A 26,479-nucleotide genomic window follows, 5' to 3' on the forward strand; every position below is an offset into this window, starting at 1 on the left:
CGCCAAAAACACCTCCTTTCTTTGGGTTACGCTACCAGATCACTCATCTCCTCTTGGCATCAACCACCCGGCCGAGTTAAAGAGGTTGAAACATGCCTCCCGGTATAACTACCGGCCCCAAACCTTCTGTACAACGCTTCAAATTAAACCAGATTCAGAGGTCACATCTCAACAGAACATGAAATACATTGCAAAAATACGAATTTTCACTACAAACACCGACTTCTGGAAGAAAAGGCATCTCAAGAGTCTCCCCTCCCCGCTTCCCTCCCCTCGTTACCAGCAAAATCTGCAATCGCTCCCATTTCCAATAAACAGCTTAATTTAAACGCTTACACCAGCATCCCATAAACACATCGATAGCTTTGCCTAATCATTGGCTTGGCTTTCTGTATCAACATTTACAAATTATAAATAGTATTCTGGGTTAAAGCAGTGTTAATTCAAGCAGTTCATAAAGTCAAAATAACAGCTCTATCTCGCCAAGCTGAAAACCTTTAGGTTTATCCACACGGCATCTTGCCCCAGGTCGGCAGAGAAACCTCACGTTCGTTAACCCCCAAAGCAAACACAGAAGCTACATCGAAGAGCTCCTTCCTTCGCTCCCATCCCCAGAGCGGATGGAGCAGCGCGTTGACCGAAGCGAACACGTTAGTAAAAGTTAGTAGGCTGGAGAACCAAGGAAAGAAAAAAAAAAAAAAGGCGAACAACAAAATCATCTTCTTTTACATTACAATTCAGTTCAACCTCGGAAACCCCCTTACCTGTTTTAGGGATTTACACAGCTCTTTGCCCCAGGAACAGGCACCTTGCAGAGCACAACCGTGGCATCCTTTTGTTGAAAGGCACCTGCAGCCTAGCAATGATCCTGCCTGGCCGCAGGACAGCACTAGGTTCGTTATCCACGGGAGGTTAAAGTATGTCAAGGCAATCAGGGCAAGCTTGCATTTCAAGGTGTCTTCATCTGCATGTCACATTAATTCTAACAGACCGGCAAGCATAACACGAGAGGTTTCTGAAGCCAACGATGCAGCAGTGTTAGCTTCCTCTTGATGTCTGCGGTTGTCAAATGCGCCCCGAAGTCTCCTGCAGCAAACATGGAGTTGTACTCCTGCACTGGAACGGCCTTCCACAGCTCAGGAGCCCCCAATACAGGAGAACGCAGCAACTACAGCACACAACATTTTCAGGCCGCCTCCATTTTTTCCTCTCACCATCTGTACTACACAGTGAGGCGACTGCAAGGGAACATGCAGTCGTACCTGGGACGCGATCAGGGTGCATGCACATCCGAGGCGTGTGGAACCATTTGCTTCAAAACCGGTCAAAATAAGGCACTGAGACACCAACGCAAAGGTTTTAAATTACCGACTCTAGCTCTCAGGAACTCTTCATCCATTCAGCACTAAACCCATCACTGCATAACTGCTGAAAAGCCCCTGGAGATGGAGGAGCGCCTCGCGTGTGTCGGGAAAGGCTTTATTAACATCATTTAAACACTTTTAAGGACTCATTTCTCTTTTTCTTTTGGCAATTTGGTGCAAAGGTTTACGTGCAAGATTCAAAGCAATTTCAAACTTTTTCTTCAAAATTAAAAAAAAAAAAAAAATCAAAACTAAAGCCAAACATGTTGGGTGAACGAAACAAATCAGAAACTTAAAATTCAGGAACTCCAGCTCTTCAAACCAGCGAAGCCCCAGACTTGTACACCGTTCTGAGACGCAGGGTGGTGCTTCCCTGCTTCTTGCATGCCAGCATCAGCACCGTTTCCTCGTCAAGGTGAGGAGTAAAGCAGCCAGTGACCCCCTTTTTCACTGCAACCAAAGGGGGTGCCACAGCAAGACAATCAACTAGATTTTCTTCCGATTCGGTACAACAGGCTGGTCAACGCGAAAAGTGTCGGTCTCCCTGCTTCTTGCTCAAGACCCACAACTATCAGATCAAACATTGAGCAGCAGCAGCAAGTAACCCCTCCGCTGCAAACAAAGGGGTCAAACGTTTGTCGTCAATTCACTTCCAGGCAGAAAAACCATTTTCCTCAAAAGAAACAATTTATTTAGAATGAAACAAAATCAGCTCAACTGTGAGCGCATGTTTGAGTGACAGCTACTTTTAAGCTGTGTGAGCCATAAAAAGGGTATTCCTTTACTTTTCCAGCAATCTTGTGTACACAGCACAAAGCAAAGAGGTCAATTTTTTTTTTTTTCCACTTAAAACACGGGCATTGGCATCACAATAGCAGATACACAACTTTTTTTTTTTTTTTTAAAGCTGCCATTTTAGTAAAATGCACAAATACTAAACAGATAAGCTTTCTTCCATCAAGAGGCCCATGTAAATTCCACACAAGCCACAGCTTCTCTTCCCAAAGGTCCATTAGAGCTTGGTATCCCATGCGGTTGTCTTCTGCAGTCCACCAGCTTTGCTTGCAGGAGGAAAGAAAATGTTATTTCAATACAAATGTATACAACAGATTTTTTTTTTTTTTTTTTTCCCCCTCCCTACATTATACAGATGAACATAAAGAGCTACAAGGCCTTTCTGAATATTCTACTTGGACTTCAAAAAGCACCAATACCACCCACGGGCACAAAACCTTGAAATGAAGTCACCTTCTATGTATAGATGCATAACAAGTAGTGCAGGGCTTCTTTTTGGACCAAGGTTAAACTAGGCTTACAGTACTGATGATTATTCAACTTTCAGCAACAGTTAACGGGACGCATCCAAATAATTAACCATGAGAAAAACCAACCGAATTCTTGGAAATTCGGTTGACTTTCCTCAAAGAATATTTCCTGAAGGCAACTCATCAACAAAAATATGAAATGTAGTGTTACAAGTTTCTCTTTTGTTCTCATTTTGCTGCGTAATTCTAACAGCAGACAACTCCAATATTAAAGAAAAGGTCAAATCAAAGACACACCTCATATAATTTAAAATTGTTACTATTCAAGTAATATTTCTCATCCATCATTTTCACACAATCAAAACTGCATGAAGTTGAATATTCAATTAACCATTCTCTGAACCATACGGTCTGCTTTAAGCCTAATACAAAAATCATCTCATCATTCAGTTTATAAATCATTGGAATATCTGTCCTTCGGTGCTATCTGCAGAAAGTAATAAAGGGGGAGACAAAGGGGAAAGAACCCCAAAAGCTCTATAGTCGCACGGCAATAATTTCTTCCGCTCTCGTTTCTGTTCAACAGGCATACAGCAGACTCCCCAGGAGCACTGCCCTCAACACTGTTTTTCTTAAAGCCAGGAACCACGATTTTCCAAGCCATTTTTCCCTGAGTCCTCAGAGTTTTTGAACCTGTCTTCACAATTTTGATTCACTCCTCCTCCCCATTAATACTTAAGGCCTCTCACCTCAGTTACCATCAACCAGATGGTTCCCCAACCAATGCAAGCAATCTAGAAGTCTCCTCTCCGCCCTCCACAGGGGGCTGAGCAAGTTGTCACCAAACCATTTCAATCCTCTAACATCCTTGTGAATAAAAAATAAAAGAGAGAGGGTAAGATTTGTCTGCCTGGCACGTAACGCCCTCCTCTCTCTACGATGCTTACAAGGATGCGTCGGTATTTGTAATCCTCTGGAGTTGAGGGTAAGCTCAGCGTTCGCGCCGCGGTCCCAGTGAACGGCAGACGGGTCACTAGACGGGAGCAAACAAAGCCACTGGCCAGCAGCCAAGGAAGTTGCATAAAGTTTCCAATTAAAAAAAAAAAAAAAAAAACAACAGCCAAAAAAACCAACAAAACAAACAACTAAGATCTTAAACAAAAGTATGAGTCATTTGAGGTTCTTTCCCCAAAGGATAAAGCACAACTATGAAATGATTCGGGAAAAGGACATCCTTTTTCCACGCTAATTCAACCAACTAATGAAATATAGGAACATCAGCTGTACACAACGTCCGAAGAAATACTGAGCTCTCGCTAGAGCGACATAATGCCAAACACAACGAGAGAGCTAAAGCCTGCTACATCTGTTTTGCTCTATACAGAAGTGGTATTCCACACGGATTTCTACTCGCGTTCAGCCCTGGCCAAGACGACTTTTAGTGGACAGTTACTCCAATGGTGCACGCTTCGGAGCCTAAGAGAAAAGCACAGCCGACCGAGCTGTACCAGCCTGGATGGCAGCACGGGAACTTAAGTGCCGGCAAAAAAAAAAAAAAAAAAAAAAAAATGTTGCCAGTCAACTATGTTTTGACATTAAGAACCCTCAAAGGGTGTTAAAATCCTTGCTTACAAAACAGAGCAGCAACCACAAATAAACCAGATTTAAAGAAGCAGGTACTCCATTAAATAAGGAACCAGAAAACCTGGAGTCAAACGCAGCCTCGCCTGTTCCTTATTACCCTCCAGCGCAGCACAATTTTGACTCATAAAAGCCCGTGGCCGGTAGAACCACCGCTATTTTACAACGAAAAATGGAAGTGCACCTAGGATGCTCTTTCCAAAAGGGTTCCCACACTGAGTTTGCTTTGACAAGCTATATTGACCCCAAGTTTTACGGGTTTTAAAAACAGGTGCCTACTGCGTATCAGCATAACAAACACTGTTCTCAGCAAGTTTAAGTGTTGAACACAAACGTTAGTGCTTTTTCTTTTTTTTTTTTTTTTTTGGTTTAGGGCAGATTTGAATTCCCAGCGGTTCAAGTTTCTTTCCTTTAAAACTCTGCGCTTGCACGTGACTCATGTCAGATGCAACGAGAAAACTCACTCGAAACGCAAGCAGCGCTGCGGGCGAGTTAGCAGCCGCGCCGATTACCTGCTGACACACAACAGACACCTGCGAGAATTAAAACAGACATTCTTTGCAATAAGTGGTAAATAGGCTGTATCTTCTAAAACATATAGTTATTTGCGTTATCGGTGTCATTTCGAAAAATTCTCATTGTTAATAGTAAGATGAACAGCTGAATTCTGCCATCTATTACATTCACGCGGAAGGCCAACAACCCAGAAATCCTGGGTTTTACCCTCAAACATTTAAGAGCATTAAATGAGGCTTCTAAGTTTCCATTTAGAAAGAAAAGTAGCTATAAAACCAAAACCTGTTTTCAAGGTATGCTGCCACATTCAAGTTCTCAGTTCACCGCGATGCTTGGGTTACTACGTCTACTCATTCCGGTCAGATGAAGGAAATCAAAGCCCAATTCACCAAAGCACTCTCTGACGAGTGGTTCAGTAAAGCGGTATTACAGAAATTCATATTTTTGTGACAGTGAATCTTAAGCAAGTACAGTCACACTTCAGAACTGCCGTGCCCATAAAATACATTCAAGACATTTCCTCCTTCATCTGCTATTCCGCATTTTGAACTCGGATTTTTGCATCGTGCAAGTTGAAACAAAAATCAACTTGTCCCTGTATCGACCGCCCAAGGCATACAGCGGAGGATCGACAGAGTGAAGCAGCATCGCTCTTACATTGCCCAAGTCTCTGAAAACGCGGCTAAGTGCAAGGCTACATTCTGGGTTTAAGTGCAAGATTACATTTTGGGGGGCTGTAAATAGATACAGTCGGATTCACACTTCAGTTTAGAAGCTAGCTGCAACATCCTTTCGGTTGTTAAACAAAACAACAGGGATTTAGATCCCTTCTTCCCTCCTAAATGCCTGTATTAGCAAGGTGGCCGAGGCAGCTGGAGAAAAGTGCCCGATGAGCGGCGAAAAAACATAAGAGAACGTGAACTAAGTTCTTTGAGAAAAAGCAATCTGTTTCCTCCTAGAATCACAGGAACAAGAGCTCAAACCTCAGCATCTCGGCATACTTCTACTGCTTCTCCGAGATGCTAAAAACACTTTACTCCAGATGCCTATAAAATGATAAACCTCATGTAATGCCCACTGTACTGTACCTGAAAAGTCCCTAGCAGACAGCAGTTTCTTGCTATTAACAAAGAGGTAAAATGTTAATGAGAACTTTTATGTAATTAAATTATCACAGAATTAAAACCATCTCTGGAGAGAAGCACACTTGCTCAGAGTTTGCACTGTGGAACCAGACCCCACTGTACCTGCAACTCCTTGAAAAAAGGCAGTAAAAACAAAAAACCACAATATAACTAAAGTTATTCTTAAAGCACCTCCTTGTTTCTTGCATACCAGAGTAAGCACAAGACATTCATGGTTTGTAACAAAGTCCTCAGCTATTTACCGAACATTGTCACTGCTACAAACCCAAAGTGCATATATGGGATACAACAGAACTCAGAGAAAGGGGAGAAATACACCTGTTAAAAAAGCATACTTTCAGTGCATGCATTTTGAGGGGCTGGATGAAATTATCAAACACCCAATAAAGGAATTTAAATGTTCTGCAGTGTACCCGAGAGCAGGTGCTGGTCACCTGAAAGACATCAACCTTGAGCCATGCAACTCAAAGGGAAACCATTCAGGCTCCTGAGGAAAGGGATCGCGCGTGCCAAAGGGCCGCTGGCCTCAGGCCGTCGCGGAATTTCAAGGACTCGAAAAAACTGAGTTGACACCAGTCCGCTAGCAAGTATGTGGTTTTCCATTTAAACTACTGAGTGCTTTAAATCTGGTCTTTTAGGTTTGTAACTCTATCGAGGATGAGCTATTGAACTTGCTTTAAAATACATGAAATGAAAAAAGGACACGAATCAAAATTAAGAAGATGGGAGCTTGTTCTTCCCCCCCCCCCGCCCCCCAGTTTTTGTTTTTCCTTTTTTTTTTTTTCTTTTTTTTTTTTTTTTTTTTTTTGTAAATCAAAGCAGGCCTAGCCTCCCTGCTATCCCCACTGAGAGGGGATTCTCAAAATATCCTATTCACGCTAACGGCTAACCAACCTTTCTGGCTTCTAACTTTATAGAAAAATGTAGTAACAGAAAAACGGGCAGGGAAAGTCACCTACAAACAAAGATCTAATTTAAAATAATGACAGGGCTGGCTAAGGCTGTATCCCATAGCACCTGGCACACGCTGGAGGGGCTGTGTGGAGGAGTAGGCAGGGTTGGGTACAGAGAACACGAGGGCCTTAGGACGCCCCACGGACAATGATCATGACCAGATAGTCGTCCTCTGATTTGGCCAGCGCCTTGGCCGTGGAGTCCAGGAATTGCTGAGAGAAATCGCAGGGCGGAAAGGCGTGCAGGACCCCGCTGTTCTCCTTGTCTTTGTTACCCCCCACAGGGAGGCTGATCACCCCAGCAGCCTGCTTTTGCTTTAGATAGGACACCAGATTCCTGAGTGGCCTCTGGGTGGAGGTGGTGGCGGCCTCGGCAGCTCCGGCTGCGGAGCGGTTGTCTGATGCGCCAGGCACAGCCAAAAGGATGGCGTAGCCGTTGGGACCCGCCACTTTGATGCGACGATTGACCTCATCCAGCTTGGGCTGGTCCAGACGAAGACGTTGGGTGATCTTGAGCTGAGCTACTTTCCCACCCGTCGCTCCCTCCACCAGGAGGCTGCTGGCAACACCGAGGTCCCCCTGAAGCAGATGCATATTGGACGGGAAGTTGCTGTTCTTCAGCAGAAGCATCCCCTGCCAAGCCAAGCACAGCTTGGGGGCTCCCCCGGCCTGCGACGCTCCATCCTGCTGCTGCTTCTGAGGAGGAGGTTTGAGGCGGTAGCCTCCGCCGCCTCCTTCCGTAGCGCGCTCATCCTTTTTGGCTGGACTTTTGCACTCCTGCGCGGCGGCCGCCGCAGAAGCACGATGCTTCCGCTCCCGTTCGGCGGAATTCTTGCGGTCGCGCTTTTCGTTCTGACCCCGCTCCAGGCTGCCCCTGCGCGATTCCCGGACAGGCGAGGGCCGCTCCAAGAGGAGCAAGCGGGAGGACGTGCGCTCGGGGTCACTACTGTAACGCTCCCTCCCTCCAAGGAGCTCGGGGCTGCGGTCCGGTGGAGAGGTTGTGGCTAAACAGTGACGCTTCCGGGAAGAAGAAGAGCGCTCACTGTCTGGAGAGCGGTCCAAGTGCCGGCCTCCATCCTCCGCCAGTCTCCGTTTCCTAGGCTGATCCCTACTACTACTGCCCAATTCCCTCTCCCCTCGGTCCCGCTCCAAGGACCAACCATCCCGGCGGCGCTCCAGGCTTTCCAGTGGGTCATAGGCAGCTGCCCGATTACTCCTATCCCGTACAGGGGGTGGGGGTGGCACCCACTCTGTCTCAGGATAAAGGTCTCTGTCGCGGTCTCTATAGAGTAACGGTGGCGTCCTGTCCCGGGCCCCCCGAAGAGGATCAGGCGGGGCTCCCCGGTGAGCCCCAAAAGCAGCCGCCTCCGCCACAAGCTCGTAATGAGCAGGGGGTGGCAAGGGCAGAGGCTGCAGGTAGGGCTGCTGGTACCGATGCTCAGTGTCAGCAAAGTCTACGCGGAGCCGGCGATCTGGCCCACCCAAGGGAAACCCACGCATGTGGGTGCACGCTGCCTGCGCCGCGTCCAAGCTCTCATACTGGATATAGGCCCAGGAATCGCCTTTGCGGTAATCGATAGTGCGAATGGTGCCAAACCGATCAAACTCCCTGGCCAGGGCGGCGAGGGGCACCCAGGGCCCAAGGCCACCCACCCAGAGCCTGGTAGTTGGAGTGGCTTTACCATACCCAATCTTGATGGGGTTGCGCAGAAGCACCTTTCCCGACATGGCCAGCTTGGCCCGGTGCGCCATGTCCAGATTTTCAAATTTAAGAAAACCATACGTGCTGGTCTGCCCGCGCCCCGGCCTTTTGATGTCCACCTCGGTGATGACCCCAAAACGGTCAAAAGCTCGCCGTAAATCTGACTCGCTCACGGTGATGTCCAGGTTGCCCAGGAACAACGTGCGGTTGGCTCTCTGGTCATCCTCGGGGCTGATCTCCTCCTCGCCGGCAGCTCCAGCACCCCCTCCTCCTCCACGAAAACCCCCAGCAGCCGCCACACCGGCCACCCGCTCCAGCCCATAGGCCGGCCGCACTCGTGCTTCGTAGAAACCCCCGTAGTCCCTCTCCCTCTCCAACTCCCTGGGCAGAGGGGGCGGAGGCGGCAAGCGGCCCAGGGCGAGCTGCTGCAGCCGGTAGTCTCGATAACCCAAGGCCCCGCCGCTACCGGCGGGTGACAGGGCCCGCTGCGTCGCCCCAGCCGGAGGGTGCCGCACAGCCGCCGCCGCCGCGGCCGCCACCCCTACGGCTGCCGTGCCGTAGGGAGACTCCTTGTCCAGCAGCGCCGGGGAACGGCTGCTGCGTCGTCGGCTGCTCCCTCCGCCGCCCCCGACGTAGACGGCCTCGATTTTCAGCGGGCGGTCGTAGAGCACGAGGCGGCCGCGGGCGTGCTTGGCGGCGCGGGCGTCCTCGGGCCGGCGGAAGTTGACAAAAGCCACGCGTTCGTCGGCAGCGCCGGTACCGGGCGGGAGGCGGCTGATTTTGACGCTCACGTCTCCGAAGCGCTTGAACTCGTGGAAGAGCCCGTCCTCCACCGCCTCGTCGCTCAGCGCCGAGCCCAGCTCGCTGATCTTCAGCGTCTTGTACTCCCCGCCGCCGCCCGACTCCGAGGAGGAGGAGGACGGGGCCGCTGCCGGCGCCCGGGACTCACCCCCACCGCCGCGGCTGCTGCTGCTCCGCGACGCCTCCGCGGTTTTGCCGCTGCCGCCGCCGTAGCCGTGCCGGCTGCCCCCGCCGCCCGCCGCCGCCGCCCCGGCCTCGTACTCTCGGCTACCGGCGCGGCCGGCCTTGTCCGGGTGCGGGCCGCGCCGGCTGCTCCCGCTGTTGCTCTCGTTGGAGGCCGCCGCCGCCGCCGCTTTCCCGCCGCTGCCGTTGGAGCCGCCGGAGCCGCTCGGCTTCTTGCTGCTCCGCTCGCCCCGCGCCGACGAGGAGGAGGACGCCGAGTCCTCGCCGCCCCCGCCGCCCCGCGAACGCTTGGCTTTGGCCGGCGAACGCTCCTTGCCCTTCATGGCGGCGGGCGGTGGGGCCCCCTCCCGCCCCCGGCCCTGCTCCCGCCGGCGGCCTCACCGACTGACTGACCGCCGCGCTCACGCACCCGCCGCCATCTTGGAAGCCGCGGCGGCAGCGAGCCCCGCCCACTCGGCGCCCATTGGCCGCCGGGCGCCGGCCCGCCGCCCTCGTTGGCCGCCGAGCGCGTCACCCCCACCCCCTGGCCCCCGCCGGGCGGAAGGCCCGCCCATTCCCCCTCTTTTGCCCCTTCCGATTGGCTCGGCGGGCCGTCCTTCCGCCGGCCGGCCTCGCGCGCCCGTGAGGAGGGGGCGGGAAGAGCCGCCCCGCCCACTCCTCCCCGCCCCGCTCGCTCATTAGACGGTTAGAAAGGGCGCGGCCTTCTGATTGGGCTCACCCCGTGTCAATCGCAGCAGTCCAACCGTGGGAGGACTTCCCCTGCTCATTGGCCATTGGGCCGGACTTTTTGCCTCCTTCTGATTGGCTCTCTTACCTGCCAGTTATAATGGTCCTGCTGCGGCCCCGCCCCGCCCTTCCCCATTGGCCGCTCGCTTAGACGCGGGTTCCCATCGTCCCTCTCAAATTCTCGCGAGCTGCTCTTTCCCCGCCCCCTTTCCTCATTGGTCACTGGTAACCTTTCCTGCGCTGCTCTGATTGGCTGAAGTCTACGCCGCTCCCGAAGAAGCGCGGGCTGCTGCCCAAGCTCCGCTCTTCGGTTTTCATTGGGCGAGAAAATTCTCCCCAGGCACCTGATTGGGTGCAGCCAGATAGCTTGCGGATAGGCTAAAGCGGAAATCAGTCACGCTTGCTCTGACTCTGATTGGTCGCAGCGGGGAAGAGGGCGGTTTCCCGGCGGAGTTCGCCGTGCGGCCGCGGCTGAGGGCTCAGACCGCGCCGGGCTGCGGCGCGGAGCGGAGGGGGGCGGGTGCCCGTCGTTTCCGCGCGTCTCCTCAGCCCGTAGGGACGCGCAGGCAGCCGGGGGTTCAACGCCACCGGGGTGGGCTGGGGCTCAACTTCACCGGAGGGGAAGGCGGGGGGGGGAAAGGAGAGAGCGTTCAAGCGGGGCGCGACAGCGCGGCCTCTGGTCAGCGCCTGCTCTGCCCCCCGCCCGGTTCCCTGTGCGTGTCCGCACCAGGAGATAGACCGAGACCCCTCCCGCTGCGGCAGCCCCGCGGGTCTCGGGGGGGCCCGGCCCTCCCCTCCTGGGTGTCGGAGCCTGGGGAGGGCGGCAGGGAGCAGGCCCGGGGACCGTCCGCCTGTCACCGTCGCGCCTCGGCCTGTCACTGCCCCGCTCGAGGCGTTCAAACCATTTGCAATATTCCCTGTTTAAAGCATCACAAAAAACATGACTTATGCGGATACATTTTCGCGTTTGCCAGCGTTCTCCTCTTCCATGCGGGAGCTGGAGCTCAAGAGGTGGTTAGGGATGGGAAGGACCAGCTTTGCTTTGGGTCTGCCGCTGAGGCGAAGGGGTCGGAGCTGCTGCAGCCTCCAGGCCTGGGAAAGCCAGGCCCCGCCGAACAGAAGCGGCTCTTAATCGTGTACCATCGCGTGAGGATCCGGCTGGGCCCCCGCGCTCCTGCCCCGCCGCTGCGCAGGGCAGAAGGGAGAAAGAAAGGTTCGAAGGCTGAGAAAGCTGTGGCAGGGGTGGACGCCGCCATCCTGCCGTCCCGTAAATCCCAGGGATGGACTCCGCCAACCCCTGCATCCTACTGTCCCATAAATCATCCCTAATTTCGCACCACCAGGGCTGCGCTGGAGAATTATCCGTTCGTTCTTTGCCATCGAAACGCATCGCGATCCAGCAGGACCTGAGGAGGGGAAAAAAAAACAAACCCAAAGCTGCAACCACACTGCAGTAGGAAGAGCTTCATTTAAGCCAGCGATGCTACGGCCCCCCTGAGCCATGTTTTATAATCACAGCCTAAGTGGTCTGAAATAAGGAGAGCAGAAAGCACGATGTTCCCTCGCCGTGCCTCCGAGTGAAATGTCCTCGCATCTCTGTGTCACCCCATGGAAATAAGATCGCTCCCCAGGAACGTCTTAATCCAACAGAGGGAGAATTAAATCACATTTTTTTAATAGCGGTCCATTAGACTGCATTTCTCCCTGTCATATCATCTCCTTCTGACAGAGATGGTACACAGAGGCTCCCGAAACTGTGGGTAGGTTTTCAGTGGTGGGTAAATAGCTGATGTCTAAATATAGGCCTAGGAGTGATAGAAATTGTGTTGGAAATATATGTTGAGCTTCTGAAAATGAGATCCTCCTATGTAACAACACTGAGTTAACCTAACGGGCGTAGCGGAGGCAGAGCCGCAATGGTACGGGAGCTCGGCTCATGTGGATATAATTATCGTAAAGTATCTGAAAGGCAGATAAATGAGATGGATGCGGAGCATCCAGATGAAGGGATGCAAAGGTATGTGAGGGAGGGGCGGCGGCCCCGGCGCGGAGGAGACGCGGAGTCTGTCAGCCTTATCGCAACTGCTGCTCTTGTCTGGGTCGAGATGCTTTCCCGGGGAGACACCACTGAAGGATAAAGCTTGGGCTTGTATTTTTTTTTTTTTCCTTTCTCTTCCCCTAAAAAAATGGCTATTCTGTCGAGGTGTTACCATTTTACAGAAATATCTCACTTCCAGGGCCAGGGTTGCGAGAAAGGTTTCTGGAGGCTGGGATGGGATGGATTGAGGAAGGAGACCCGGCCCACAGCGTGCTTTGGGGAGCAGAATATCCCAGTTTACACTAAAATAAAGCATCGTTTTAGTCTGGATCCCATGCAGATACCCCTCCCCGCCAGCTCCCCTCCTGCACATCCCGTGGCATCTGTCAGAGCGTCAGAGGAGCTGAGGAATCACTCCTCGGCTAGGTAAGATAAAACTGCGGGGAAAACCCTATTTTACCATATTTCAGCTTCATCTTTGAGGTTACATCTGGTAAAACCTGGCACAGCTCCACCGGCTCCACGCATCGCTTTAAACAGCTAGTTGGAGCGACGTCTATCTGCCAAGGTCCTCACCGCTTCCTCCTGCTGCCTCGGCTTGGGAGAGGAACGCAGAAATTAAAATTCCTCCGCCGATGAGTCACGGTTTAAGACACCTTGGGGGAGCGCTGGGCCACATCACGGCAGGGCCGGGCCCTCCTGACGGACATTTAATCTGATTTCGCTCCTCCTGACCCGCTCCTTCCAAGGGAGGACTCTTCTCCTCCTGGATTTTTCCACCTCCACGTCAGTCGCCGCCGACGTGGATCTCTCCAGCGGCACCGGTGCGTTTTGGAGCGGGTTTTGGCACCGGGAAAAGGCAACGCAGCGCCTGAAACCGGCCCTGGCGAGGAGGACGCGTTGTCAGGCCGTGAGAAAGGACCCGGCGTAAGCAGGAATCTCCCCCCGGGCCCAGGCTAGATAAAGAGCGCGCTGTCTGCGCTTATGTATGGGCGTATGAATAATTAAGGTGCCAGATGGCCCCTGAGCCCCTGGTCTAGATATAAACCTCTAATTACATTTGGCGTCCATGGGAGTTGGGTATCCGGGTCCCTCTGCGGAGCCGGGCTCATCCTGGAGGATACTTGGGTGTTGCGGAACCACAGAAACTTGCCGTTTTCCTGCAAAAACCTTTCTCTAGGGGTTTAACTTTCTTTTTAAAACCTGGCTGGAGATGATCGCAGAGGAACGGGTCAGCCTGATGGAGGAGGAGAAGCAAAGAGCTCCCTGGCAGGATCCCGAGCCCCCGCTCGGAGCCCCGCTGAGCGACACGGGTAGAAGACTTGCGAGCATCTCGACTGAGGAGGCGTTTGCAGTTTTGCATTCAGACGAGCTGCCTTTCATCCTGGAGGTGCGCTTGTATCCCAGCTGGCCATTAGAGACGTCGAAATACATTAGCTTCACTTAGGCGAGGCCGCAAGAGCCCTCCCGGGAGCGGAGCTGCCAGCCCAGGAGCGAGCCGTCGCGCACCCTGACCCGGCGAGGAGGCGAAAGCTTTCCCCGAACGGCGGCTGCAATTCTCGCGACGATCTCCGCAGCGGCCCAGACCTCGCCTCAGCCAGCAGACGAAAACTGGAGACCATCCACCCTGCGGGATGCCGGTGAGGTTTGGCAACGAACCGCGAGGCAGCTCCCCGTACCTCGAGGAAAGCCGGGAGAGAGCAGATTTCTTCCTGCAGCCGGGAAAGCCGTGTCCAGCGCTCGCTGGCAGCCTCGCCGGGAGATGGGGTCAAGTTCAAGATTCCTCACCCTGCCCCGTGCCTGAGTTCACTGCTGCCTAAAGCCCGGCTCCCTTCGCCCTGGTCCAGCTCTGCTCAGCACCGTCCCCGAGGGCTTTGGGGACGGATTTTGCAGCGGTTTCTCCTCGGAGCATCCTCCCAGCGAGCAGCCCCAGGCACCCCGCTGCTCCCCAGCCTCCTGCCCCATGCCCCGGGGCTCTGCCCGCTCCTGCCCGGCAGGCAGAGCAGGCAGCCCCTGCCCGTCCCGCTGCCGGCAGAGGGCAACGGCAGCCCATGCATTGCCAGGGCCTGATCCGGCCCCGCTGCCGCAGCCCTGCCCGGGGCTGGCCGCAGGAGCTGGGCCCTCTGCCCTGGCGCAGCCCCTCCTAATCCCCCTCCGCTCCCTTTTCTTCTCCGTTTCATTTCTTTTCCTCCGCTGCATGGGGAGTGCTGGAGTTTAATAAGTAATGAAGGAATTTATGGAGCCATTAGCACAGTAATTGTTCGCTTTCCACCTAATATTCAGAGATTAATGGAGAGGGAAAAATAAACCCCCAAAGTACAGAGAGGATTAAGGCGGGATCGGGGATCCAGGGTCACACTGCAGGGCCACATCCTTCACCGAAGCCCTGTGTCCTGCGGATGGCTGGTGCACGGACACGAATCTAGGATTACAAAGATTTGATCACCCAGGGACCCTCCGCGCTCTCGGCCTCCTGCCCTTTCCAGTCCCCAGCTTCCCGCCCCGGGACGCGCCGAGGACGGCGCCGCTCGGGCCAGCGACGTCCGTACGGGATGGAGGCACCTGATTTTGGGTGCCCAAGCCCGGTCTCTCCTGGCAGGGCCCCACGGCTCCTCCTGCGGGGATGCAGCCCAAGGAAGCCAAGCAGCGCCCTGGGACGCTGCGTGCGTCCAAGGGCTTCAGGTGCTTTGGCTCAGGTCCGTCTCCGGTCCATCTGCCCCCTGCAAGCTGGTGCCTTTGCCTTCCAGTCGCTGCCTGCCCTCAGAGGAGCCCGGTTTTACATCCTACTCCGCTCAGAGACCCTTCCACCGAGAGGCAGCAATCTGGACCGTCGTCACGCTGTGCCTCGGTTCCGCTCTCGGAGAGCGGGCAGGAAAACGAAGCCGTCCTCCCGGGGAGGAGCAGCACGGCCCAGAAGGACTCAGCCCTGCTGCGCTCACGCCGAGCGGAGACGAGACCCGCCGCGATCCCGGCAGGCAGGCGCCTTTAAACGCTGGAGCCTCCGCTCGAGCCACTGCCATGTCACCGCCGGGTGACACGCTGCCACGGCCGGGACGTGACGAGCGAGCGCCGCAGCAGCCTCGCACGAGCTGGGTCTTGCTGGGCAGACGGCAAACAGGTGGCGGCTCCGGAGGAGGGGGACCTCACATAACCACAGAGCCCCAAAATGACCCAAACACCCGAGGTGTGGCTTGGGCTCAGCCAGGGCTCTTGGGTGCCTTTGATGGAGGAGGATTCTTCTCGGATAGGGAGAGAGGGAGAATGTGGGGGGGAGACCCCCCTCCCTGCTCTGAGCTATAACGTCACCGCCGAGCGTGACGCCTTTGCAGGATGAGTGGCACTTGCTCCGGGAGGGAGAGGCAGCGCTAAGGGATGCTGTGAAGAGCCAGCCGGCGGCACCGGTGCCCAGCTCCTGGCAGCTGAGACCCGCGCCCTTTCTCCGTGTCCCGGCAGGGAGGAAAGCAAGGACACAGCCTGCGGCAAACGACGTCTCTCAACCATTTGCACAAGCAGCCGGGAAGGGAGAAGCTGGGTGGGAGCCTGCGGGGAGCCCAGCACCCACAGCGGGGGGACCAAGGAGATGGCCCCATGTGCCAGCCAGCTCCCAGGCACCTCATGCCTCTCGTCCACCCCCCGAAGGATCCGTACCTTGTTTCTGCTGTGCCAAACGCTGTCACAAAAATGCAGAAGTCCCTCATCTCCCTTTAGTCTTCAGGGTGGCGTGTGTCACCTCTCGCAGCTCTTCCCGGTGACATGCTCCAGCCGCGGTGGGAGCGGAGAGCGTCATGCCGAACAGCACGTCCTCTCCTGTCCCATCAGGGCACCTTTGCCTGCAGCCCTAGAGGAGAAAAAACCCAAGTCTTCACAACATCTCCCCTCCCTTCCGACACCTTCCCAAGCGAAAAAGGCATCGTGCTGAAACGCATCGCCTGCGCGGCAGGCAAGGAGCCCAGGAGTTGCCAGGGTCCCCTCTGAGGACGCACGTGCTGACCACAGAACTCCGGGTTTTTTTCCTCGTCATCCCCCTTTCCCACCCTACCACCCCCTGCCACGCACAGGCAGCCCGCCACTGGTTTCTCTTCCCTGTCACCCACGCACAAATTCCCACCTCCTCCTAACCAGCTCCGGTGCCTCAGTTTCCCCACGCTGTGGGGTTTCAGGGAGGGGTTTCTCTGTGCCAGGCAGGTGGGGATGAGCAATGCCCCCTCCGCGCACCAAGTGCCCCCCAGCATCTCCCAGCTCAGGTACTCCATCACACATTCATCATGTCTTTATGTCGCTAGCGGGAGGGAAAAATAGCAATTAAAATAAATCAGAGGCTGGCAGCTCCGTTTGTCATCTGGAGGGGAGCAGCGACAATCTGGACGGGGTGGGAACACGGGCAGGAGACAATCAATAAAGCCCGCAGGTCTGTAAGGAGACACCCACCAACCTTCAGTCAGGGCCCCAAAGTCAAAACCTCGCCTGACTTTGCCGTCGGAGCAACGCTGGACCCGAGGAAGGAACGTGTGAGTTGAATTCCCTCGAGTTCTTGGGTTTCCAAGCTGACAGCCCTGGGCAAGGCTTTGCTGCTCAAGGAGACCCTTCTCCACGGCGTAACGGGATCCTCCGCACCACGCAGGAGCGGTGAATAATTCATGGGCTCTGGCTGATCCCGAAGCTCCCAGGGCAGCCCTGGAGCTGGGAAATGAGGGCTGCTCTGGGACAGGGTCTTTAGCCCAGGATGCTCCTAGGAGCGAGGGGATCTTCTTACTCCTAAAGGCCTGGGAGCTGGAAAACACTTTGGGATCTCAGTGCCAATGGCCAGCTGGTGCCAGGGGCATAGTGCTGCTCCTGGCCATCCCGGTGCTTCGCACCCGCCGAGCATCAGCCCCATGGCAGCTTTGTAGTCTTCCTCCCATGGGACCATACCTGCCACTTGTGTCTCCTCCTGGGCGTTGCGTTACGGATTTAATGCCATGCCTTTCCATCCCTCTAGCTGGTCCGTCAGCAGTTCCCTTCTCCAGAAGGGCTGGGCTCAACCCAGCACCTCCTCATCCACTCCCAGCTTGATGGGGACCAGGATCCAAGCCAGGCTGTCCGCACTCAGGCAGGGGGACCAGCGCAGGTTACTCCCGAGCGAGGAGAACCGCGATGGATGGGGTGGTGGCACCGCAAGCCTGCCGCACACAGGCTTGGCGAGAGCCCGGGCAGCCCGCGGCGTCTCCGAGGGTTGTGTTGCCAGCCCTACCCCATCAGCAGGAACCCTGGATTTGGCCTGCTGGTAGACTTTGATGGAAAAGGACCTTCTTTTAGAGACCCAAAAGGCTCCAGACGTGGCTTTATGCAGCGTGGGGGCAGTTCACGGGCATGGGAGGGTGGCTGAGCGCAGCCCTGCAGCCTCCTGCCCCAGGCACAGTGTGGGATCTCCCCCATCTCCATCCCACGAACCTCCTTCCCCTCTAAGCTGTGCTAGATCCCATGGGTCTTTATCAAAAACCACTCCGTACATTTGGTGCCTGGAGCTCCCTCAGCCATGGACTATGAATTCTTGCTAAATATATATTTAAGGGAGTCGTGGGGATATTTTTAAATGACCCCTGAAGCTATTTCTGCTTAATTTCCCTCACTTTTCCTCCGTGTCTCTCCCTGATCTTCTCCTCCACAGAGGACGAGAGCTCATTTTCATCTCTCCTGTCTGGGAGCTGGGGTCCCTGGTTGGCTGAAGACAAAGAACAGTCCAAAAAAGAGCAGACACGGCTGAGCAAGAATAGCAGCCGGGGCTGGCCCAGGGCAGAGCACGGCGGGGTCCATCCCCCCGCCTGCTTCAGGGTGCTGCTAATCACCAGCAAAGAGCAACCAGGGTGAAATATTCCCCTCTGCAGCCCTGCCCAGGCACCCAGCGGGGCTTTTAGCCCCTCTATAGTCTTAAGTTAGACTAAACCTCTGCAGTCAGGACAAGATCTGTTCACGGTCCTGATGCTTTGGGCCAATCTTTAGTCCCTGCTCAAAAGCAAAGGCACATCCCCGCTGCACTCAGCTTCTGCAAGGAAGCAGCGGGTCCCTCCATAGCCCCCAGACCATTTTACTCTCCACCCTGGGCCAAGCCATTTCACCGCTTTACGTCTCCATTTTCCCATCCGACACCTGTGGATAATCACCCACCCCCGGAGCTAATCAGGCCCTGGTGCCTCCTGGCTGCGAGCCGCGCACAGGCCCCGCAGATGGAAGCGGTTATTTTCCAAGGCAGCCCTCAGGGGAAGGGCAGCGCGTGTGCGTGCGCGCATACACACATGTGGGTTTATTGCACCTAAACACTGCCAGGGGAGAAACACAAATGAGTGGAAAACCCAAATCTTTGCTGCTGATGAGAAAGCGGTTCGTTAGGTTAACCCTTTCATCTCCGCCGCCGTCTCCTGCCCCGTCCTCTTCCCGCTGATGCCCTTGAGAAGCCGCCATCGTTCATCTTGGGCGATCGGCCCATCCGTCTTCCCCGCAGGTGTGATTTGCCCTTCAGGCTCTGCCCCTCGCCCTTACCATCCGTTCTTTACACGGGCGATTAACTCCCAGCACTGAGCTCCATCCCGCCCGCTGGCAGCTGTCTCCCCCTCGTCCTGACTGCTTCGGTTTGGGCATCTCTTCGGTGGTCGTGGGGGTTTTGTCTGGCTCCTTTGGGTGGGTTGAGTGGGAAGCAACAGGATTGCCTGCTGGCTTCCAGCAGAAACGGGGGAAATGGTCCTTGTTTCTTCTCCCTGGCTTCCCATCCCTGCCTTCCCTCCCAAATTTCCTCACCTGCAACCCACCTTTAGCTTTTTTTGGCACTTCCCTGGCTGTTCAGGCACCTCCAACCCTTGCGAAGTGCTGACTCACTGGGATCCCTTAGAAAATACAGGCAAGAGCACGTAGTAAACCAGAAAACAGGGATCCCAGGGAGGGAATGGATCCCTGCCGAGGTCCCACCTCCCAGGGAGCTCCCCCAGCCCCAGGGCAGGATTTTTAACCTGCATCTGCACCGTCCTGGGTGACCAACCCCAGGATTTCACCGGTGAGATTTAACCACCCGGGTCCAGCCTGGATTTCCCACATCCTCCTCCAAACTGTCCCACAAGGCAGGTGGAGTAGCACAGGCACAGGAGCAAACACATCTCGGAGCCTGAGGACACTCAGAGCTTCAATTTTGATCCAAATCTCTCCAGAAGGCTTTAAGAGACTCCAGTTACTTTTTCCTGGTGCTTAATGACCCCAAGGTAAAGGCTGCGGGAAATCAGGTTACCATCGCTCCGCAGAGATGCAATAACCACCGCCGACACTCGCGGTGTGTTCACAACAAACTGAATCGCGTCAGCTGGTGCAGCCCCTTCCTCCCTGGGCGCTTGCTACACGCTCGGGGTTTGGCACTGAGGTTGTTTCTTACACCTCAGTCAAACGCCGGCTGGAGCTGCTGTGAACATTTGTCTGCTGGTCGGAAAAAAATCTCCCCAAATTCTGGCAGGGAGATGGGACAGAGGAGCTGAGGACAGGGGAAACTGCGGGGCTCACTGTAAAACTGCTCATCCAAGGTCCTCTGAACGTCCTGTTGCACATTCAGTCCTGGAGACGCTCCATCAGCTCCTGCATCTGTATTTCAGCACAGGACGGATCTGGGATCCATCTCTGTTCGGAGCTCAGCAGCACCCACGTGCCACAGCCTGACACACTGAGATCAAGTACAGATGGGGCGAGATGCCCTGAAATGCCTCTAGGAGGGGGAACCTGACCCCAGGAGACCACCGAGACGCAGACAGGAGACCCTACAGCTTCAGAAAACGTTATACCAAGTGAGAAAAGAGTGCCACAACCCCCACACCGGATCTGACCACCTTCCTCACCATCACATGGATGGCCACAGAGCCCTCGGCGCTCCTGCTGGGGCTGGCACAGCCCCGGACCGTGCCCTCAGACCAGGCAGGCCGGCTGCCAAGAGCTTCTGCGAAGGCGAATTGCTTGCAGATGCTCTTGGTGCAGGTCCAGGACACCCCGAGCCGCTGCAAGCCAGCCCCGGGCACGCGGCGCGGAGCAGACCCACACTGCTCGCTCCTGGCCAGGGAAACGGTCTCGTTTGCTCTTTCCTCGGTTTGAACCGAGGGAAAGCAGTTGTGCTTTGCAATTCGGTGGATCCGGAGTGCTCCGAGCTGGCGGCTGCCGTTGCGTGGCGGGACGGAGGTGCTCTCCAAGGGCAGAATTGGGGAGCTGGAGATGCTGACTCAGCTGGGACACTGCGGAGCGGGGAGGTCCTTCCCTTGAGTACCAGCACCCATCCCATCCCTTCCCTGGCTCCCCAGGGGAGCCCAAGCACACGGGCTGGGGTTTTGCCAGTGACCAGACAACGGGGTGCTTTGGAGCCCCTAAGGGCCCCTCCACCTCCTGCTGCTTTTTCTTTTCACCCACTTCTTTCACCCCAGTCCTTTCCCCCAGCACCGAAGGTCTCCCACCCCTTCCCCTGGCAACACACGGCCCCCAGCCCTTCCCTTCCAGTGCTCCCCCCTCCTGCAAAGGGCCCCTAAAGGGTGCTGGTGGCTTACGATGAGCCGTGTCCAGCCACCCAGCACGTCCCTGGCACAGCCCTGGGGACCCGCTCAAAGGCAAATAGACACCGCACAACTCATTGCAGCGATAACAAGAGCCAGGTCTGGGCAAGGAGCTGGCGCTGAGCACCAAGAGCCCGTGTCCTCCCGGGGCCAACAGCTGTATAGAGAGGGTGGCTGTTTTTGGGGTGCTGGCACAGCGTCGGGTGCTGCGTGGAGGGTGAGGTGGCAGCTGTGTGTGTCGCTAAGTGGTGACGCTGCCACAGGAGACCACCCGTCCTGACAGGAGCGGAGGGGACCAAGCGAAGCTGAATCCACTGCCAGAGGCTGGCAGCCCACGACGAGGGTCCCCAGCTGGGACCCACAGCAGGGTTTGGGACTGGCTCCGAGCTGCCCAAAGGGAAGAGGGTCCCCCTGCCTTGACTGTGGGTGCTCACCCAGGGTGGACTTCACCACTGAAGACACCCCCGGAGGACCAGAAAGGTCTTTCCAAGCTACACAACATGGGGAAAAAGCCTTCCCTCAGCCACCAGGCCAGTGCGCATCTCCCCTCTTTGCAGGCGCTGCTTGCAAAGGCAGAAATCGAGCAAGAGCTCACCCCGAGCTAATCCGGGTTCTGCCTCGGCCCTGGGTTGCCGTTGCTGTTCCCTGCCGTGACTCCAGACCCTCCATCCCGGTACGCTGCATCCCTTCCGTTCTCCAAGCCGCGGCATCACGGCGGGAGCTCTTATTGCTCGAGCAGGGGCTGCCACCCCGGAAAGGGCTCCCAAGGACATGAGCCAAGGAAGGTCACACCACGCACGGCCTGATGAGATGGAGTAGAGACCAGTTCCTAAGCCTCCCCCAAGGCCAGCGGAGCAGGGCTGTGATCTTCCCAGGTGACCGGCTCTGGTTTGCCTGGGGCTGACCTCCGGGACGCAGAAGGGGAGATGCCACCCGCCTCCATGGGAGCCACATTTTCCCCAGGTCCAAGGCCAAGGGTGCAGCCCTGCAGCATTCACCCTCTCCCCCCGCTCCTCTGGCCACTGTCCCCACAGGGAGACAGGCAGCAGCTGAGATAATTTACCATTTAATGTGGGCAGATGGCTTAATTTAAACAAAATCAGAGAGGAGGGAAGACAGTCTGTGAATGTCTTGATGAGTTCAGCCTGTTCTCCCATCTCTCCCCCTCCCTGCACTGCTTTTCTCCAGCAGCAGCAGGTAAGGTCCCCACGCTGCCCAGGGCACGACAGCACCCTGCTGCGGGGCTGGATCCAGCCCCAAAGGCTCCTCGAATCCTTTCATCCTGTCTCCTCCCCAAGCTTCACTGTGCAGGAGGGAGAAAAAAAATAAAATATCCAGGTGCAGCAAAAATGCAGCCTCCCCCAAGCCCCTTTGCAATGTGGTTTGGTCTACAGAAGCTCTTGAGATCTTCGCCTTGGGGGTTTGGGTTGGCCGATGATGGGTACTGGCATGGTTAGAGGTGGCGGCACGGTCACCCGGCGGTGCTGTGCCCCGAGGCCTGGAGGGGCAGAGGCTGTCCTGCCAGCGATGGAGAGAGAGGGGCTGAAGTGGGCAGAGTTAAGGGGAAACCTGCTGGGGTGGGAGGTGGGTGTGGGGAAGCTGCTGAGCAGAAGGGAGGGGTAAAGACCAAAGGGACTGCGGCTTCTCTGCTGTACCAGGCTAAATCCCTTCCTCCGCCTGTCCTGCTCCTTGGGGACGTCTCAACAATCATGGTGCCCATTAATCCCTTCCTAAACTCCCCTCCAAGCTGTGCTCCCCAGACTCTGCGCCTCCACCCAAGACTTCATCACGCTGCCCGCTCTTCCCCATCTCAAGGTCTTCCCCCATCTCGGGGCCCCTCCTGGCTCTTGCCTTCCACCCGAATCCAGAGCCTGCTCAGGCTTTAGCCACACATGTCCCATTTTATGCCCATCAGGCACAACGAGCTCCTGCCCAGGCTGGAGCTTCCAGTGCTAAAACACACCAGTGCCCTCTTGGCCACGCTGGTCAGCAGGGGCGGAGGAGGCAGATCTGAGCCGAAACCATCACCAGAGCCCGGTGGTGAACGCGGAGGATGATCAGGCAAAAGTACGATCAAGCGTTCAGCGCTGCGGTTTCCTACCCAGGAATTAACCCAGCACGGCTCCCCGTACTCGGGAGGAGAGCCAGGCAGCCAGCCCCGGTCCGGGCAGGCATCGCAGAAGCAAACACAGCACCTTGGCTTGCCAACCACCACCAGCCCCGCCTGCACGAGCAAAGCAACGCTGAGACGGGGGGAAAACACCTACAACAACTGCACCGGCCCCCCTAATTTCCAGAACAAGCGCGGCAGGCTCTTATCTGTCAAGAGACGGCGATTTTCCTGTAATTACCCCTGTCCCCTATGCACATAACAAATCCATCCTGGTTATGCAGAGAGTTTTCATAACAGGTTGCATGGCCGTAGGTGATTGCTTTAAAAAGCTCCCCACCCATGGAGCCGCGCTTTCCGTGCCTGTTCCCTCCACAGTAATAAACGCTAATAATAAGGCTTAGTACCACGCAGCATTTTATGGCCTAACGCAGGAAGTCAAAGTCACTGAACACAATGGTCTCTGGCCACAAAAATAAGCATAATCCAAGGAAAAAGACAAAGCCGCCTTTTGGAAGCGGCAGAGCACGCCAGCAGCCTTGATTTGGGATATCAAAGCGGAGTCTGGGAGTTAAGCAATGTGCCGGAGGCTAAAAAGCGCATCGGTGGCAGAACCCGTGGTTGGCGATTTGCTCCTCTCCCACCCACGTCCATGAGCCTGCCTCGGGTGAAATGGGCTTATGCCAAATGTGGCTGGATTATTCCCATCTCCCCCACGAGATTAATTAGCCCCCGCGGCGGGTTGCCCTCATTCCCAGCCCCATGGCGTGGCTCCGCTGAGACTGGGGGGTCTTGGGGAGCTGCTTGGTGCTGTATCAGCACGAAGCAGCTGCTTTGCAGCAGCTCGGGGCGGTGATGAGCAGGGCTGATAGCCAGCCAGGACACCCTGATCCGAATTTCAATCAGGCCAGGCAAAACCCATCCACCTGCATCCTCTAGAGGGGAAATTTGGGGGGAGAAACCCAGAAAATGCTTCTTCCTGCATCTTGGGAAGATGCTGATCCCATGGAAATGCAGTCAGCAACAGGGTGTTGAGGTGGGACGAGGTGTGGGTGCCCGCTGGGGTGGCAGGGTGGAGGGGATGGTTTTATCCCCAGGCTGGAAACCCAGAGGGTAAAAGCAGCAAGGAAACATGGGGAGAGGAGCCAGGAGCAAAGGCGATGGGGCTCACTAACAAACTTCTCTTTTTTTCCTTCCTCCTGCTGAGGTTTTGAGAAGGACGAGCACGGCCCGTGGCCCCGAGAGGCAGGGGACCTTCCCCCAACAGCACGGGCAGCTCCTTGTCCAGTGTGGAAGTTGGGGGTCCCCTGTTGCGCCTCTTTTAGGATGGCCCAGCAGCAGCGAGGGACCCAAGTGCCTCGGAGACACGTGAGCCGTCCTGATTTACACCTGCACTTCAGCTCCCCTGCACCCCCTTCGCCCCAGCCCATCGCCCTCAGCCTGCCGGGGCCGTGCCGTCTCTGCAGCAGAGACAACAGCATTAGCATCGATTTGCCGAGAGCAGCATCCGTGGCGCAGGCTCCGCGCACGTCCCCGAGCGGCCGAGAGCACCCACCGTCCCCGTGGCTCCCTCCCAGCCTCCGTATCCACACTTCTTCCCCGCCAGCCACCAGATTATCCTTTTGCAGAGCGTTTTGGCCCCAAATTGCCCCAAACGCTGCCCATCAGAGGGTAGAAAAGTGGGTCCTGACCCAAATATACCATGCAGCTTTGAGAGCTGAGCCCCAACGTGCGCATCGCCTCCCTCCTGCTAGCTTGGCTTTTTGGGTACGGCTGTTGTAGGTCAAAGCCATTTTCTTATACAAGCGAGAAAAAAGCATCCCTGGGACCAAAGCGGGCTGTTTTATCCCCAAAAAGCTCTCTGGCTCCGGTAACATCTGTGCAACTCCAGAGGCAAATGGGGAGAGGGGGTGAACGTGCAAACAAGACAATTCCCAGCGCGTGGGCTGCATTTTGGGATGGGGAGATGCCTGCAGCCCGGAGAGCTCCTGCATTTAAATTGCTTTTCACAGAAGCCCGATCCCCGGTGCGGTACCCGGCGGCTGGCGTGGAGGGGAAGCGGGAGCACGGCTACCGGGAGCGGCACAACACGGCTCTGCCCTGCGGCCGGCGGCTCCCCCTGCCACGCCGAGGCCGTGCAGTCGCCAGCGATTTCAAAGAGGTGCTGGGGAACGGAGGCACTTGAACATTTTTAATGAAGCGTGTTCCTCGTCGGCTCCGCACAGAACGGGAAGCCTTTAAAGTCGGGCTCCCTTTGATTAGACAATGGACCCAGGGAGAGAAACGCTTCCCCTCCTCCTTCCCCCCGTCCACCTTCCTCCATACCCCTCCTGCCCCAAAAGGGCTAAATTTAGAAGCACAAACCCATGAATTGCAAGTAAGGGACGGTGGATGCTGCCCGAGAGCGGAGCAGCAGCCCCAGGACCAGGCACATTTAGGCCATGGTGCCTCCTGATGGGTTTTAGCAGAGGATGGGGGACACCGAGGGGGGTCCTCACCATCCTCCCCCAATTTATACCCATAGTTTTCTGGGATACAGGAGCCCTTGTTCTGCTGCACAGAGCCAAGTGTTTCCCCACCATCACGGCCACAACCAAGACCAGAGAGGAGAACCTGCACCTCTCCCAGCTTCTCCCTAATCTCTTCCCAAGTGCGGCTCTGGAGGGGTTGTTTCAGTGCAGCCCCAGCCTCTTAAAAGGCCATTTCTCCCCACAAAACCCAGCTCTGCCAAGCTCATCAGCTCACACGGCCTTTCAACACCCCAGCCAGCACCAAGGACACGTTTAAACCAGTTACGGGAATGTGACGTCCTTCTCCGAGAGGGACAAACACTGGGGAAGCACGAAGAGCCCCCAGCTCCAACTGACTCCCAATTATTCCACTCAAATTGCTCTGTGGTATTTTTTTTTTTTTTTTTTTGAGTCATTAACATCCCATTAAAAGCATCCCGTTAAGCAGAGCTGGCTGGCAGGGAGCTGGGCAGATGCAAGGCTGGAAGGAACCACAGCTCTCCCGTTATGGTAAGTTTTCCAAAACCCACTAGTTATGTCCCTAAATAGTTTCCTTCCACAAACAGCGAGATGGTGTCAGCTGCTTTTTTTAAATGAACAGCAGAAAATAACAAAAGAGCTGCAAATGGCAGCTATAAATGCAAAGCAGAGGCTGGAGTGTGGGGGTCCCACAGAGAGAGACCGGGGGGGGGGTTTGCGGGGAGAAGGGAACACATTCAAAGGGGACGATGCCGGCGCTGACCCTGCGAGTGCCACCGCAGCCTGGCAAAGCTGCTTGGACACGGTTGACCTTCCCTTTGCTCGCAAACCAGAGGGAAACGGTATTTACTCCAGCTGGAAGCAACCAGAGCATCCTTACTGCAAGCTGCTCTTAGGGCTTCTCCCTGCTCCCCCCGGCCAAGCCTCCTGCAATCGCCACGCACAAGGGAGGGCACGGTGCTCTGCTGCGAATGGGGCGACGTTTCCCACCGGGGCTGAA

General features: G+C 55.7%; 1 protein-coding gene across 2 annotated transcripts; it reads right to left on the bottom strand.

Annotated features, from left to right (window-relative positions):
• Positions 1 to 1,867: 1,867 nt before the first annotated feature.
• RBM15 (RNA binding motif protein 15) lies at positions 1,868 to 9,971 on the bottom strand. 2 transcript variants are annotated; one of them, XR_014230225.1, is made up of 2 exons: positions 6,949 to 9,971; positions 1,868 to 2,425 (listed from the first exon to the last, which is right to left on the bottom strand). XR_014230225.1 is itself a non-coding variant. In XM_082330476.1 (1 exon), exon 1 carries the CDS (start codon positions 9,891 to 9,893, stop codon positions 7,014 to 7,016), a length of 2,880 nt encoding a protein of 959 aa, XP_082186602.1. In that variant the 5' UTR covers positions 9,894 to 9,971; the 3' UTR covers positions 6,741 to 7,013. The 2 variants fall into 2 exon arrangements, 1 of the variants encoding a protein (XP_082186602.1); XM_082330476.1 differs by lacking the exon at positions 1,868 to 2,425 and having other exon boundaries at positions 6,741 to 9,971.
• Positions 9,972 to 26,479: the final 16,508 nt, after the last annotated feature.

This window comes from Platalea leucorodia (genome assembly GCF_965183815.1).
Source record: "Platalea leucorodia genome assembly, chromosome: 19".
NCBI classification, from domain to species: Eukaryota; Metazoa; Chordata; class Aves; order Pelecaniformes; family Threskiornithidae; genus Platalea; species Platalea leucorodia.